The 15971-nt window shown below is 31.9% G+C and overlaps 1 protein-coding gene, 1 long non-coding RNA gene and 1 other non-coding gene across 3 annotated transcripts; 2 read left to right on the forward strand and 1 right to left on the reverse strand.

Annotated features, from left to right (window-relative positions):
• The first annotated feature begins 8701 nt into the window (after window positions 1-8701).
• On the forward strand, window positions 8702-9698 carry LOC139894176 (uncharacterized). Its single transcript, XR_011774842.1, has 3 exons — window positions 8702-8804; window positions 8904-8958; window positions 9514-9698. It is a non-coding gene; the product is annotated as an uncharacterized lncRNA (long non-coding RNA).
• Window positions 9699-10085: 387 nt separating this feature from the next.
• LOC139894177 (uncharacterized) lies at window positions 10086-14238 on the forward strand. Its single transcript, XM_071877385.1, has 11 exons — window positions 10086-10229; window positions 10660-10697; window positions 10826-10905; window positions 11017-11084; window positions 11509-11806; window positions 12234-12346; window positions 12413-12478; window positions 12735-12825; window positions 12943-13010; window positions 13437-13474; window positions 13829-14238. Exons 1-11 carry the CDS (start codon window positions 10101-10103, stop codon window positions 14013-14015), a joined length of 1176 nt encoding a protein of 391 aa, XP_071733486.1. The 5' UTR covers window positions 10086-10100; the 3' UTR covers window positions 14016-14238.
• Window positions 14239-14306: 68 nt separating this feature from the next.
• Window positions 14307-14380, reverse strand: TRNAN-GUU (transfer RNA asparagine (anticodon GUU)). Its single transcript has one exon. It is a non-coding gene; the product is annotated as a tRNA-Asn (tRNA).
• Between the last annotated feature and the right edge of the window lie 1591 nt (window positions 14381-15971).

Here is a 15971-nt window from a genome sequence, read left to right on the forward strand (position 1 = left end):
AAAGAACAATTCAGACTCTTGAAGACATGCTCAGGGCATGTGTGATCAATTTTGGAAACGGATGGGATAAATATCTACCATTAGCAGAATTCTCGTATAATAATAGTTATCATGCGAGCATTAAAGCTGCACCATTCGAAGCACTGTATGGAAGGAAGTGTAAATCCCCTATCTGTTGGAATGAAGTAGGAGATCGACGATTAACTGGTCCCGAGATCATACATGAAACTACTGAGAAGATAGTACAAATCAAGGAGAGATTGAAAACAGCCAGTAGTCGCTAAAAGAGCTACGCCGATGTCCGAAGGAAACCATTAGAGTTTCAGATCGGTGACATGGTTATGCTAAAGGTGTCACCTTGGAAAGGTATAATACATTTCGGCAAAAGGGGTAAACTGAACCCAAGGTATGTAGGCCCGTTCAAGATCATCGAACGCATTGGACCGGTAGCTTATCGACTTGAGTTACCACAACAACTCGCCAGAGTACATAATACATTTCACATCTCAAACCTTAAGAGGTGTCTTGCAAAGGAAGATCTCACCATTCCTCTTGAAGAAATCCAAGTCGACGAGAAACTACAATTCATAGAAGAACCAGTCGAAATCATGGACCGTGAAGTTAAACAGCTCAAGCAGAGCAACATACCAATCGTTAAGGTTCGTTGGAATGCTCGAAGGGGTTCCGAGTTTACTTGGGAACGAGAGGATCAGATGAAACAAAAGTACCCACATTTGTTTCCCAGAACGCAAAATAGGTACAACTTTAAAATTTCGGGACGAAATTTATTTAACGGGTAGGTACTGTAACGACCCGGATTTTTCTGACCGTTTTATACATATGAGATTAATATTTACATAAATTAAACATTACCAACATGATAAGCAATCCAAATTGTTGAGTCTTGTGTTTTTGAAAAGAGTTTTACACAACGTTTGACCGTCCAATTTGACCGATGATATCACGAACTATATAACATACGATAATTATACGATTGTGTACATATACGTATTTATACATATTTAACATGATCTAAGGATGGTTTAACATATCATTGTGTACTAATAACAATGAGTTATAAGTATACTTTGAGACTACTAACTTAAGTTTTCAAAACGATAACTATATGTAACGTTCTTTGACATATATACCTATAACTTATAATGCTTATACAAGTATCGTATAAATATGTATTAATAACTTTCAAAGGGCTTATATACATAAAACAATATAAGTATATTTACAAAAGATAGATATATTTGAATCCTCGTTCCGTTTCCTCAAGATTTCTACAAGTATATCTAGGGTATATGTACCCGTATTATACCCAGCTTCTAGATGTATTTACTATAGGTATATACCAATAAAAATCTGCTCCTTAGCAACCTTAAATGATTAAAGAACATGTGGAACCAACCATTTGTCAAGTAGCATGAATTATTTAGCAAGAAAACAAAATTAGGAATCTTTTCTTTCTTTATAAACTAAATTCGTTTTTATGAATGCACACCATTTCTTCATTCCATTTTCTCATACTTACGCTCCCATTTCTCTCTTAAAAGACTCCTAACTTCATACTTGATCATCTCCAAGTATTTTCCCCATCATCTAGCCTCAAAAACAAGCTTTAATCATCATAAGAAAGTTTGATCAAGAACATATCAAGATAACCTTTCAAGTGTACAAGTTTACTTCCAACCTTTCAATCCAACTTCACCACTCTTTAGGATCAAGATTATTTCATATCTTTTTAGTAGCTTTATCCAAGTAACTTGAGGTAGTAACCTTGTTCATAATCTTATTCGATTCATATTCATATAGCTATCTTATTTTGGGTTATAAATTATAACAACAAGAACATAGTTTGAATGATTTCAAACTTGTTCGCAAACTAAATAGATCCTTCTAACTTGACTTTTAAAACACTTCAAGACCTGTAATATATCATAATGATATGCTAACTTAACAAGATACAACTTGTTTTTACAAAGAACACCTTAAAACTGAATCTACGTCGTCGGAGTGCAACCGGGGGCTGTTTTGGGTTGGATAATTAAAAACCATCTTAAACTATGAATTGGAAGTTTATATTCTGGAAAAATGATATTTCTTATGAATATGTTAATATATAAAAATCTCATGGTATAAATCAAAGTGTAAGTATTTTTTTATAAAAATGATCATCTAGATGTTGTTTTTACAACAGAAATGATCACTTTCATAAGATTCACCAAAGTTTGACCTATAACCTGTGATTTTGAATACAAACTAAGGTATTTATAGTTCATATTCATAAATAATGACTCGATCCAAGGAAGTGGCAAGTTGAACCAACAAAAACGGAGTTATATTGAAGAAACTACGGCTAAAACAAAATTGGGTATCCGAAGCTAGTTTGGCTACGAAATTAATTGGAGTAAAACTAAACTAATCATATCTTTGCTAATTAATATGATATTTTATATATATTTACTTATGATTTGATTTTACATATTTCAAGACCACCCGTAAACAACACGAGAAGATTAATTATAAGACCTCATGATTGTACGCAACACGTCATTTGACAACACGGTACTTTATGTACGCAACACGTCATTTGAAAACATGGTACCATGGGTCGAGATTAATTCTGATCAATACGAATACGATGGGGTCTTTATTTATTTTATTGAGCAACTAATTGTGGACCACTAACATCGGACTGCTAACTACGGACTAATAGATATTAAAAGTATTATAAGTATATATGTAACGATTATTTGAAAAGAAAATGTGTTGATATATTATATATATGGTTAGGTTCGTGATATCTATCGGAGACCAAGTCGTGTTAAATATCTTCAAGGCAAAAGTGAGTATATAGTCCCACTTTTAAACTCTAAATATTTCGGGATGAGATTACATGTATTTTATGATTTACGTTATGGACACAAGTGATTACAAATATATATTCTACGTTGAGTTGTACCACTGGCATACTTCCCTGTAACTTGGTAACTACTATTTACATGCGATATTGTAAACGCGAATCCTGTTGATAGATCTATCGGGCCTGACATCCCCAACCGGACTGGACGACCAGTATTCAACGGTTGCACAGTACTTCGTTTCGGTGACTACACTTGGTACGGTGTAGTGAGATTTTATAACAAAGGGAATATACGACGTTGATTAAATGTTAAGTATGGTTATCAAGTGCTCAACCACTTAGAATATTTTTTATTAAAACGTTTATATATATTAAATCTTGTGGTCTATATTTATAACGCTGCTAGTATTAAACCTATATCTCACCAACTTTATGTTGACGTTTTAAGCATGTTTATTCTTAGGTGATAATTAAAAGCTTCCGCTGCATTATTCCGAATTTAAGCAGGATTTGGAGTATGCATATTTGTGTCAAAAATAAAACTGCATATCGGAAGATTTGTAATGTGAAATATGTTGGAAATCGTATTGTTATTATCAAATGTAAAGTTTGTAAAACTAAGATTATCGCTAAACGGTAATCATTATTATGCTGTTTGAACCTTTGATTATAATAAAGGTTATGGTTTGTATTATAAAAACGTATGCAGATTTTGAAAAATGTCACATATAGAGGTCAATAGCTCGCAATGACACCAATGAGTACGTGACGTTTATATTCGATATGAACGGGACGCTTCACATGTTACATAACTCTTTCATTCTATTTAACCTCTAAATATATCAAGAAAATATTTTTCTTGATGATTCGGTCTTTTTCGGATATTCTGGTAATTTGACAAATCAAGATTGTGCCATTACAATTTCTTTCTTAGAACATTGACTATGTTCATTCCGAAATGCATAAATACGAATTCTGGACCATTATCCACTTGACTTAAGGTCGGGAAGAGAAAACAAAAGCATGAAGCTCCGAAATATAATGGAAAATAAAACTTCCGATAAAAACCCCAAAATTTCAAACCGTGTATATCAATGCATATAGCAATATAAAGACACGGGAGAATGAAAAACACTATAACCCCAAGATAATAGTAGAAGAAAATAACCTCCTCTGGTGACAGATGAAAAAGAAGAATGAAGGATACGATAGCCAAGAAAATATCAAGAATCAGAACTGGATTAAGCATTTTCACAATGTATTAGGAAGTATGAAATAAGGAAGAATCTTATAGGAGTGGTGAAAATAAATGAAACGGAAGAGGTCAATTTATAGTGAAATATCAGACATAGCAATCAAGGCAGATTACGCATTTAATTAAAGAAGATCTTAATCTCCTTAATTCCCGAAGAATCAAATCTTATTTAGATTATGAAGATTTTCTATTTCTTAAATTCCGAAAATCAAGCGTTACTACGTCAAAAGTTAAGACGAATCTTTATTCTTCATTTCACTCTTTTACGATAACTTCTCTCATAAGCTTCAAGTAATCGGATTGTTTTATCCATATTATTCAGCGGTGATAAAACTCTATTTATCAACTCATGTACGGCATGAAAACATTTTTATTGTTAGCCATGACGACCTCACTCAAATTTCGGGACGAAATTTCTTTAACGGGGAGGTACTGTGATGACCCGGAAATTTCTGACCAAATTTAAACTTAATCTTTAACGTTTCTGACACGATAAGCAAAGTCTATGAAGTTGAATCTCAAAATTTTAAACTATTCAAATACCCTTCGTTTATTCACAATGATGCACAAACAATTATATGTAAATAGATACATATACTATAACTTGAAAACGTAACAAAGTGTTGAGTATATGATATTGTGCATTAAACTTATTGGTTTGATTATCTGATTGATATATTTAGCTACAGAGTTAAAAGATTATGCCAAACGATTGAATTAAAAGATATTTATTGAGTCCCTTAAGGATTATGATATTATTACGGATATGTGTTGTAAGGTCCACGTTGATTTGAGAAATCGTTCATTTTTAATGGTATTCGGAATAAATGGTAAAGTGTTAGATAATGAAAGTTAGATAAAAGTTAGTGGAGAACTAAACTGCATAATATTCAATTGATTTTGTTTCAAACGTGTGAAAACGTTTTTTGATATAATAGAATTGGTTAATTAAGTGTGTTTGTTTAAATAACGTAATTTGGACACATACAATAATAAAGAATATTAACTGTTAGAATTAGTTATATGAATAACGTGAGATGTGTATTTTAAAACGTGTTTATTAATATTAAAAATATATATTAACTTGGTCATAAAACGATTTGATATTATATATATATTCACAAATAGCGAGACAATGATTTATTAAAGTAAATGACCAAAACACTCGAAAGTTTAAGATATACTTTGAGTGGTGTAGTTTATGGATAACTTAAGGCTATATTTTGACAAAGGTACGTGTCACGAAACGTAAAATGCAATTTTTCTAAGTGTACGAAAGGACATTCGAAAAACCGGAACCGGGACATAAGTCGAGTGACGACGTACGACTTATCGGAACAAAAATTACAGGTCAGCTATGCACATGAATTTAATATAATATATAATTAATTATATAAATTATATTTATATTATAAAATCATGTCGACGAGAATAAAAACAAAAGATTGTGAGCTGGAAAAGGCATCCATGCGATCGCATGGAATTTGCCTTACTGAACCATGCGATCGCATGGCTGAGGAAATGAGGCCATGTCTTTAAATTCGAACGTTTTCGTTTCATTTGTGCACACACGTATACATCCGATATATATTACTCCCTCTGCTCTCAATATTTTTATTATTTATATTATTATTATTATTATTATTATTATTATTATTATTATTATTATTATTATTATTATTATTATTATTATTAAGATTCATATTATTATTATTAGTAGTGTTATTATTATTAGCAGTGTTGTAAAAAACCCGATTACTCGCCGATTAATCCCTGATTAATCATTTTTAGGAGCAATCCGTTCCGATTTCCAAAAATCCGTTTACTTAAACGGTCAACGTCAATTGATTGATCAAAATCGAATTTGGTAATCAAAGTCAGTCAAAGTCAAAAATGGTTAACATTTTAACATGAATTTAAACTAGAATTTTATAGTTTTGAAGAAAAATGAACAATTTTAGACAATTATGTTAAAAATTATCTTTATATTTATGGTTTTTTTCTATAGTTACACATATAATTTTTAATATTTAATATTTAAATATATACATTACAATCCGGTTAATCTCCGATTAATCCCCGAATTACCGATTAATCTTTCTAAAGTCCCGACCGATTAATCCCCGAATAGCGAATTTTGCAACCTTGATTATTAGTATTATTATTAGTATTATTACATAAAATACTACTACGAGGTCATGAGCGTGTCACTTTCAAAACTGGTTTTCAAACGAGATAAAGCTAAGGAAACTATGGGTTATAGCTATGGAGGTTATGGGTAATGTCGTGGGTATTGTTTGCAAATCAAACCTGGTGTTTATCATCTCTGTTGCGTCTACGTACTTTCCTGCAATATTGAATCACAATATTGATACGTGAGCATTCATATCTTATCTTTTATATATTAATTGTGTATCCATGTCTAGTGCTCGAGTATATATATGTTTATGTATGCTTGTATGCTAAATTTCATCGTTAAACAGTTTATAATGAATCACGAATTAAATACATATATTACTGATAAAAGGTATATGATATGCATGTCGTTGGAAAGCTGGCGAAAAATCAATAACTTTTCATTTAGAAACCGTGTAATTTCGGTGAACGAATTAAAAGTTATGATCAACTGAATTATGATTAACGTTAATTGAAATTGCTTTTGAATCTGCAATTGATATTTAAACAACTTGTTAATAAGATTGATAAAGTGGATTTTTGAATATTACCAGCCGAGTAAATGAATCCTTATATAGGACACGTCTCGTTTTGTTAAACAACTGTCAAAATTGACTTTTTGAAACAACTTTGAATAACTTTTGTATGTCGATCTCGAGCATTAGGATTGTGATACACTATGACCTGACCTAGCTTGATAGACATTTATTGACCAACATATGTTCTAGGTTGAGATCTACGATTATTTGGTAATCCGAGTTTCGGTCACATTTTGGTGAACGACTTTATATGCTGCTAAGGTGAGTTTCATTTACTCCCTTTTTAATTGCTTTTGTAATCTATATTTTTGGGCTGAGAATACATGCACTTTATTTTAAACGCAGTGGATACAAGTACATACTAAATTCTACACCGAGTTTGAACCGAAAATCCCTTAGCTTTGGTAACTAGTAACTGCCGGTTATAAGAACTGGTGGGCGCGAGTATTTATATATGGATCCATAGGGCTTGATATCCCCGTCCGAGCTAGAGCGCTAGCCTTTTAACGGACGTATGCTATTTGAGAAGCGTACACGTTGGTTTGCGTGTATTATTAAGATGATTATACAAAGGGTACAAATTATATATACGTTAAGTTTAGTTACCAAGGTGCTCAATTTTGTAGAATATTTTGATAAACGTTTCTGGATGAAACAACTGAAATCTTGTGATCCACCTTTATATACAGATTATGCGAAACACTAAAACTATGAACTCACCAACCTTTGTGTTGACACTTGTTAGCATGTTTATTCTCAGGTTCCCTAGAAGTCTTCCGCTGTTTGCTTATATGTTAGACAAGCTATGTGCATGGAGTCTTACATGGCATATTTATCAAGAAAACGTTGCATTCACCAAATCATCACCATGTATCTTATTTTGACTGCATTGTCAACGGAAATACTATTGTAAACTATTATTTACGGTGATTGTCTATATGTAGAAATCATCAGATGTCGAAAACCATTGATTTAAATATTCATTTATGGTGTGCCTTTTCAAAAGAATGCAATGTTTACAAAACGTATCATATAGAGGTCAAATACCTCGCAATGAAATCGATGAATGATGTGTTCGTCTATATGAATTTGGAGCGATCGTCACATTCAACATTAACTCGCCGTACTTTAATAGGATAATGAGAGATGATGATGGACATAAATGATTGGTTTTAATTTTGTGAGTTTAAATGGATATAAATCATGGAAAGGGACGAATTTACCCTCACGTGCATGTCACATGTGAGGGGTTAACCATTAAACTTTGACTGCAGTTATGTTAGAGTGCCAACCATGATAGTTAAGCAAAACGGAGGTACTAACTACGAAAAAAAAGTTTAGGTGTTATTATGCAAATTGAAACAAACCACAGGTACAAGCGAAGTAATTTTTTCCTATTAAATTAAAATGATACAAACAAGGTTGCAAAATTCGCTATTAGGAGATTAATCGGTCGGGACTTTGAAAAGATTAATCGGCAATTCGGGGATTAACCGGATTGTACTGTATACATTTAAATATTATATGGGTAAATATAGGAAAAAACCATAAATATAAAAATAAACTTTAAGATAATTGTCTAAAATTGTTTTATTTTGCTCTAAAACTATAAAGTTCTAGTTTAAATTCATGTTAAAATGTTAACCATTTTTTACTTTAACCGATTATGGTTACTAAATTCGGTTTTGACGAATTAATTGACGTTGACCGTTTAATTAAATGAATTTTTAGAAATCGGAACGGATTGTTTTTAAAAATGATAATCGGAGATTAATCGGTGAGTAATCGGGTTTTTTACAACACCGGATACAAGTAGTATATGAAAAGGGGAAAAGTGTATTATCTGTATAACCTTGGGGTCTTAAGTGTCAAATTTGGTTGGAAATATTTGAGAGAAGAGAAAGGATCCTTTTAACTGAATACTGTGGAGGCAACAACATACACTGATGCTAGCTCTATTCAGGTACTATTTTTCCAATCATATATAATCGATAATATTAGATATAATAATTATATATATATTAATTAATTCCGTAATCACAAGCCGAGTTAATGTTTTCAGAGTATCAAGTTTCACATTCGCGTATCAGGTTTCGAAATCGGTGCCCTACTTTCAGGTTAAACGTTTCTCTAATTCTTCTCTTTAGGTTAAACTGATGAATTTAATTTTCTTAATATACAGCGCTGTTATTGTAGTTAGTGCTTATATTTTCTGTTTTTGTTGTTAAAATCAGGTTAAATTTGATTATAGTTAGATTAATCTTGAATAACTACAATTAGTATGAATTTAGGCTAAACTGATGAATTATTGATCATAATTTACTCTCTAGACATAAATTGTCATGTAGTTGTATTGTAGACAAAGTACATGCTAGTATGCTACTAAAATACTGAAAAAATAAACGCTCTCCTTTTTTGGCAAATATTTGAACCTTTCCGGTTTATTTGATAAGAGGTAGATACCCTGCACTGTCAAAATTTGTTTCTTTTGTTACCTTTCTTCGCATGAAACTATAATTAGCAGTATTCATTGTGGGCTTTGTTACAGAAAAGGAACTACGATAGCTTCTTTTAGACGTGTTAAATTTAGAGTTATAGTGTATGACAGTATGAGAGCTTTTTATCAATAATTGTTTAGACTCTTTTAACTTTTCGGTTCTGATTAACTACAGAAATGCTACTCGTGTGGTGATGTGAACTCTAGCTATATAATTCAAGGTGGAAAGAGTAACAAACGAACTACAGATATGAGAAAACAACAAACGAGTGTTCCTGTATGGAGACCAGTGATTACACAATCATGCTCAGATGATGGTTAGAATTTATATTGATGTTAGTAGTCATGAACATGCTCCCATGTCACATATTAGAGTGTGTGTGTTTTTTTTTTTTTTTCCCTACTTTTTTGCAATGATGGAGCTAAGTAGGGTAAGACGGTGAGGTGGCACCATTACATTTGTGTAGGTAATAGAAGGTTTAGAAAATGCAGTATAAAATTTAAAAACTTTTTGCCTCCAAAATTCTTCTGTGGATTCTGTCTCTATTATTGCGTGTATGTATGGTGAATTGGTGATGGTCTATTTGTACATCCAAAGTTGTTTTGATATTTCCCTCAGAGAATAAACGAATAGTGTATTTTTAAATCCCCGTTATTTGATGAGAAGTTGTTTGAATGTTCAGTGAACGATGTTGATGTCAAACGTAAAGTAGAATTTCATGATGGCAATTCTAATGGGAGTTCAAAAAGTCAAGATGTTAAATGTATCTTTTACGTTTAGGTACTGAACTGGCTGGACCAAGTATTGATCCTACAACATCGTTAGTTAAAGAAGAAAAGCCTATGGAAGGGTCTGTGTCTTCTACGGATAAACATTCAATCTCTTTGGAGGTGAAGCTTTAGTTGTCTACGTTTGTGCTTTTCTTTTTTTCTTGTTTGTAAATTTTCCTTTCTCTGTAATGAGAAGTAAATTTTTCTCTTTTTTTCTTCTTGGTACCAAAAACTTACAAACACAATGTGTGCCAGGTAAATGGAATTTTAAGCTTTTAGTGATCTTAATTATCGATTATTTATGCGTTCAAATTAAGATTCAGTGACCTATATTTTTTCCTGTGATTAAAAGTTAGATAATCGATAATATAAAAATGTGATCATGGTAAAATTGTTCACTTGACATGTTGATATTTAATATATAATAGGGTTAAATTAGAGATATTTTGGAAAATGCTAACCACTGAAAGCTTTGTATTCTAGGGTGGGTGGTTAAATGAGAGTTCAAATTTGTTTCTGTGTTTTTTTCATTGGTTTCTATATCATGCAGGTAGGGTCTTCCTTATTTCGCTTCATCAAAGGAAAAGGGTACAACTTTGGAAGTTACACTTGTTATATTCTAAACTTTTTTGCATATACACAAACACACACATCCGCACTTGGTCATCTTCATACGCTACCACGCAATTTGATACATTCTTCATAATCCTCCAAAGGGGTTCTACGCAGGCGAGTATCGAAGAAGAAATGGGGGTTAGAATAATATTTCCATCATCAAGAAAAGGAGAATCAATAAGTACGTCAACGGGTCACTATTTTTTAATTTTTATATTTTGTGTGTGTTTCAGAATTATTACATATGATACCAACATATTGTGAAACACTATTCTAAGACAGATTTTTACAGTCATTGAAGGAACTTCTCCTGATAATGTAGCTAGAGCTTCAGAACGAATACAATCCGTAATTGACGAGGTTAGTTACCAATTGTGGATACAACTCATAAATTTGGTGGCTCATTTGAAAGGGTTTATTTAGGACTATATCTTATCTAAAACGGGTCATATAGAAAAAGGGGAACTTGTCAAACAGATTAAAAGTTGCCCAAAGATTTTTATTATTATTGCTATAATATTATTGTTTTTTTATAATTTATAATTATACTTGATTTGTTACTTATCTATTACCACCTGGCCCGCTTCAACCTGTACTAGGTATGACAGGTTACCACACCAACCTACTTAAGCCACCCATCTTTCCACTTAAATTTACATGTAAAAGTGTGGAAGCCGCTTAAGTAGATTTCTTTTTTGCTTGTTCTAATATAAATAATAGCTTTGATTATACTTAGCATCCTTAATATTTTTATGTGGTGTACTGAATCATGAATATTTGACAGGCTGTAAAAAGCTCGGCTCTTGACTACTCTCACTTCATATCACTTCCACTTGCTATACATCCTCAGTTGGTTGATAAGCTTTTCACCTTTCAGCATTCAATATTAGGGTTTAGCGATGCAAACCCAGATGAGGTTCTTGATAATAGTTCTAATAAAGCACCTCATGTTGCTGTCACACTTAAAACTCACGAAAATAGTGAAAATGTTCAAGTGGATGTCACTAAGATACCTCTTGTAAGTTATCCTCCTAAATCCTCAGATACCTCCACTTCAAAGCCAAAGACTTCTACGTTATCAGGTATGTGGACGATATTACCCCTGATAATACATGTTATGTTTATCCTTTTTTGTTGTATTTTAGACTTGGGTTGAATTTAATTTATGTATTACATCATGTTTAACACTGTTTGAAACGAAAAATGAATATCTTTACTATGCCTAATTTTTGTGAAAGAATTTCACTTCTTATTTTTGAAACGGTTAAAGTGGATTTTGGTCAATTTTGTAAAATATAGTTGCAGAAGTTCTAATATATCAATAATGATCTTACTTCTTGAACAAGATGACTTACACTTTCAGCCAGTTTTGAACTCTTTTTTTCTCGTTTCCCATTTTGGTTGTTTCGTTTGTAGTTTTTTTTTTTTTTTTACCCATTTCCCAAGTACATGGGTCAAAATTGTCACCTTTATATGTGACGTTGTTTTCTGATATGTTGCTTGCAACAGAACTGGGAATAGATAAATCTATATTCATTAAACCAAAAACATTTCACTTAACTGTGCTCATGCTGAAGTTGTGGAACAAGGATAGAGTCGATACTGCAGTAAAAATATTCAAGGTCAGTTCGATTTCTCAGACTTATTTTGTTGACGAATTTAGTATTGATTGTTTTATAACCAATCAGGGAATTGAAGAACAAGTAATGGATGCATTAGATGGCCAACCCGTATCTATTAGGCTTAAGGGACTTGTAAGAATCTCTCTACACTTGACATATATGATATAGAATTGTTTGGATGTGTGTTTAACCTTGAGGTTGTAAAACGAGTGGGTCAAACTGGCAGTTTCTGTTTTGGATACAGGCTGTGTCGACCCTCGAACACATTCTTATTCTCTTCTCTACAAGTTTTGTAAATAGTTATTGTATTAAATATGAGTTAAAAAGGTTATGTTATTGCAAATATTATCTTAATTATGAAGTAAAACGATATAAGAGGTCTTTTCAGGATTGCATGAAGGGTTCTCTAGCCAAGGCTCGTGTTCTGTATGCTCCGGTTGAAGTAGTAGGTGGTGAAGATAAACTATTACAGGCTTGCAGTATCCATATAGTCTGTGCACCTTTTTTTTTTTTAATGGACTATTTATTTTTATGTCTTTGTTAAATGCAGTAAAATAAAAAAGTATTTCAGTATCGATTTTCCTGAAATTTCTTAGAAATCATGACTGATGCTTTTATAAAAGGTGGACTTGTTCTCGAAAAAGATGCAAAACAAACATTAAAGGTATGGAATACAACTTGATGGTTTTGGATTTTTCAAATCTTACTGCCATAATGAATCTTTTTCATTTCAAGTACATGAAATTTGGTGTATACTGAATCTTTTTCATTTCAAGTACATGAAATTTGGTGTATACCTTTCAGCTAAAATTCAACACATATTTTAGGTTAAGTTTGTTCTTATTGTAACCTTTATGTAGTTAAACATCAACTATAGAACATTAGCATATTAGTTTATTGATGGTTAAATTAAATGAACTAGAGATTACCCAAGTATAGTATGGGGATTGGGAAGATGATCATGATATGACCCGATTACGTTTATCAATGAAAAAAATTCGAAGTTTGTTCTTTTCATTTTATCTCTTTGTATACATTTTGTTCCTCAAATGTAACACATCCATGGTGTCTAATTTTTACTCCATTGCAGTTGCATGCGACTGTGATGAATGCAAGGCACAGAAAAAGGTAACTATGCTCTCGTTCCATTAATTAAATTTTTTGATTGTTTCATATACCTATCCTATCCTTAAAGCCGGTAGAGGTGGCAAATTGGGCGGGTTGGGCTATCAGTCAAAACGTGTATATATTTTAAACGTTTTTGGCTGATATTCGGACTCATTTTCTTAAAATATTATAATAGTTTTAGTATTTACATTATAGTATAAGAGGGTATAATATCATTTAAATTTCGGAATAAGATAGCATAGGAGGTTTTAACCCATTTTACTTGTTCCTTTAACCTAATTTTGTATGTTTTACATATGCCTTGAATCATTCTGTTGAATAATAAATAAATCAAATTGCTACTGTATTGAACAGGAAAATGAATACAAGAAAGTACGATACATTCGATGCCCGGGACGTTATGGAACGATATGGTTTGCAAGAATGGGGAGAGTATCTCATCCCTGAAGTTCATCTTTCTCAAAGGTTTGTGTTTGATGAAAATGGTTACTACCATTGTTGTGCCTCTATTTCGCTCCCTAAGGACGTGCAAGCAGAGTAATTTTTTATGTTGTTAGCGTACCAGGTTCTTAGACTTTATTGAATAAATCCGGGTTACGTGTACATTGTTATATACAGATGGTTTAGTCTAGGAATTTCTGTATGTATGTCAAGTTTTTTTTTTTTTTTTTTTTTTTACCAAACCTTATCACGATGTGTTCAAACGAATAAGATGTTTCCCGAACAAAAGATATTACGGGTGTTTATCCAGTTCCTTAAATTTTAGGAGGAAAAAAACCTCGAAATGATGTGTGTAAAACATATTGAAAAAAAGTAATTTTAATAACAGAAACGCTAGAAGGAGGGCTTGAACCTCCGACCTTGTGGTTAACAGCCACACGCTCTAACCAACTGAGCTATTCCAGCTTCGTTTTTTTGGTGATGATACCTTAGAGTTATATAAATTTCCCATTGTTTAAAAGTAGACGATTCAGGATATTAAGAGATGAATTTAATGGAGATGGAATACGAAGCAACCAAATTACAAAATCGTCATTATAATTATAACAAGGAAAACAGTGTTATGTTATTCTTTCTTCGAATTATACATCGGGAAGCCACCCATATATTATATTATCATTTTATTTTTGTAAGCACTCACATATGATAATAAATTTATAGGTTATTTATTTTGCTTGTTGAATATGTACTACATAAGTCAGGAGCAAAATCTGGAGACAAAACTTGATTTCAAGATGTTTATTATTATACTAATCAAAACTTATTAAACATCAGATCAGAGCCATTATCATAAACCAAATATAAATCATCCTAAGAAAGTTTACTAGAGGTTAATTTATACATCTAAACTTGTAAAAGTTCATCTTTCTACCCTTCCAATTTTGTTTTATTCTTTTGAGACGTCCGAGTTCTCTTCCCTCGGAAAACCAAGTTTATATGGGAAGAAACTCACTAACCTTGCTATTCGGTGTTGGAGATAATCAGTTAAAAAGGTGCAAACCAAAGTTCCACATTGAATATGAGAAGAAACAAATGTGTACATATAACCTTATGTTATACGAAAACCTCTCTCTATAATCATTATTTTAAGGAGACATCGACATTGAATGCTCTCATTTGTCACTCACACATGCGTTAAGAGGAAATCCAATTCGCGACGATATTGACAGTATCATCAAAGGTTGGGAAACCCCCAGCGCATTGATGTTGGCAGTACCATCAAAAGTTAAAAACTCCGTGGATTTATATGCTAATATGCATGTATATAGTTGGGCCTGAAGCCTAATATATTTACTAAATTAATCACCAAAACGGATTTTGTTAATTTAATAAAAGAAACGTTAACATATATTCTGTATTAGGAGTTAGGACCATATAGTTCCAAAATGAAAAGCTAAAGTTCACTTTTTTTAATTCAGTTGCTACAAAAACAGTAGGTTTAAAGAGCCAAATATGTAGAATCCAAGTTGTGTTATTGGACGTGAGAGTTTGTTATTAAAATAATGTTTGTAAACTGTTAAAATACACTTAACGAATCAAAATACAATTATTGATATTTTTACATTTATTTTTATTGAACTAATAAAATCTTGAAAGGAACATCAAGATCGCATCTATAACTCAAAAAGCAGTAGGCCCAACGTGTCAAAAATGTATATTAGACCCTAATTATTTGACTGATAAAGTCATTACTGATAGCATCAAGGCACATTCAAAGCACTTAATATATCCAAGTTGGGCATTAGACAACAATTAACAATTTTACTATCTTCATCATTCGGATAATAATGATTTTAGACTAGGATTTTACAAATTTAAGCATTAACAATTAGTGCTATAAAAATGTTCATTTGTAAGTTTGTAACCATTTTTTAGTGGCGACTTATTATTTAATCACTAATGATGCTATTAAGTTACCATTAAAGAAGTCGTCACTAAATTTTATTTTGATCCTTATACGATATTAGTGACCTAACCAATAAGTCATTGTAGCGAC

The sequence above is a fragment of the Rutidosis leptorrhynchoides genome, chromosome 2 (assembly GCF_046630445.1).
Source record: "Rutidosis leptorrhynchoides isolate AG116_Rl617_1_P2 chromosome 2, CSIRO_AGI_Rlap_v1, whole genome shotgun sequence".
Lineage (NCBI taxonomy): Eukaryota > Viridiplantae > Streptophyta > Magnoliopsida > Asterales > Asteraceae > Rutidosis > Rutidosis leptorrhynchoides.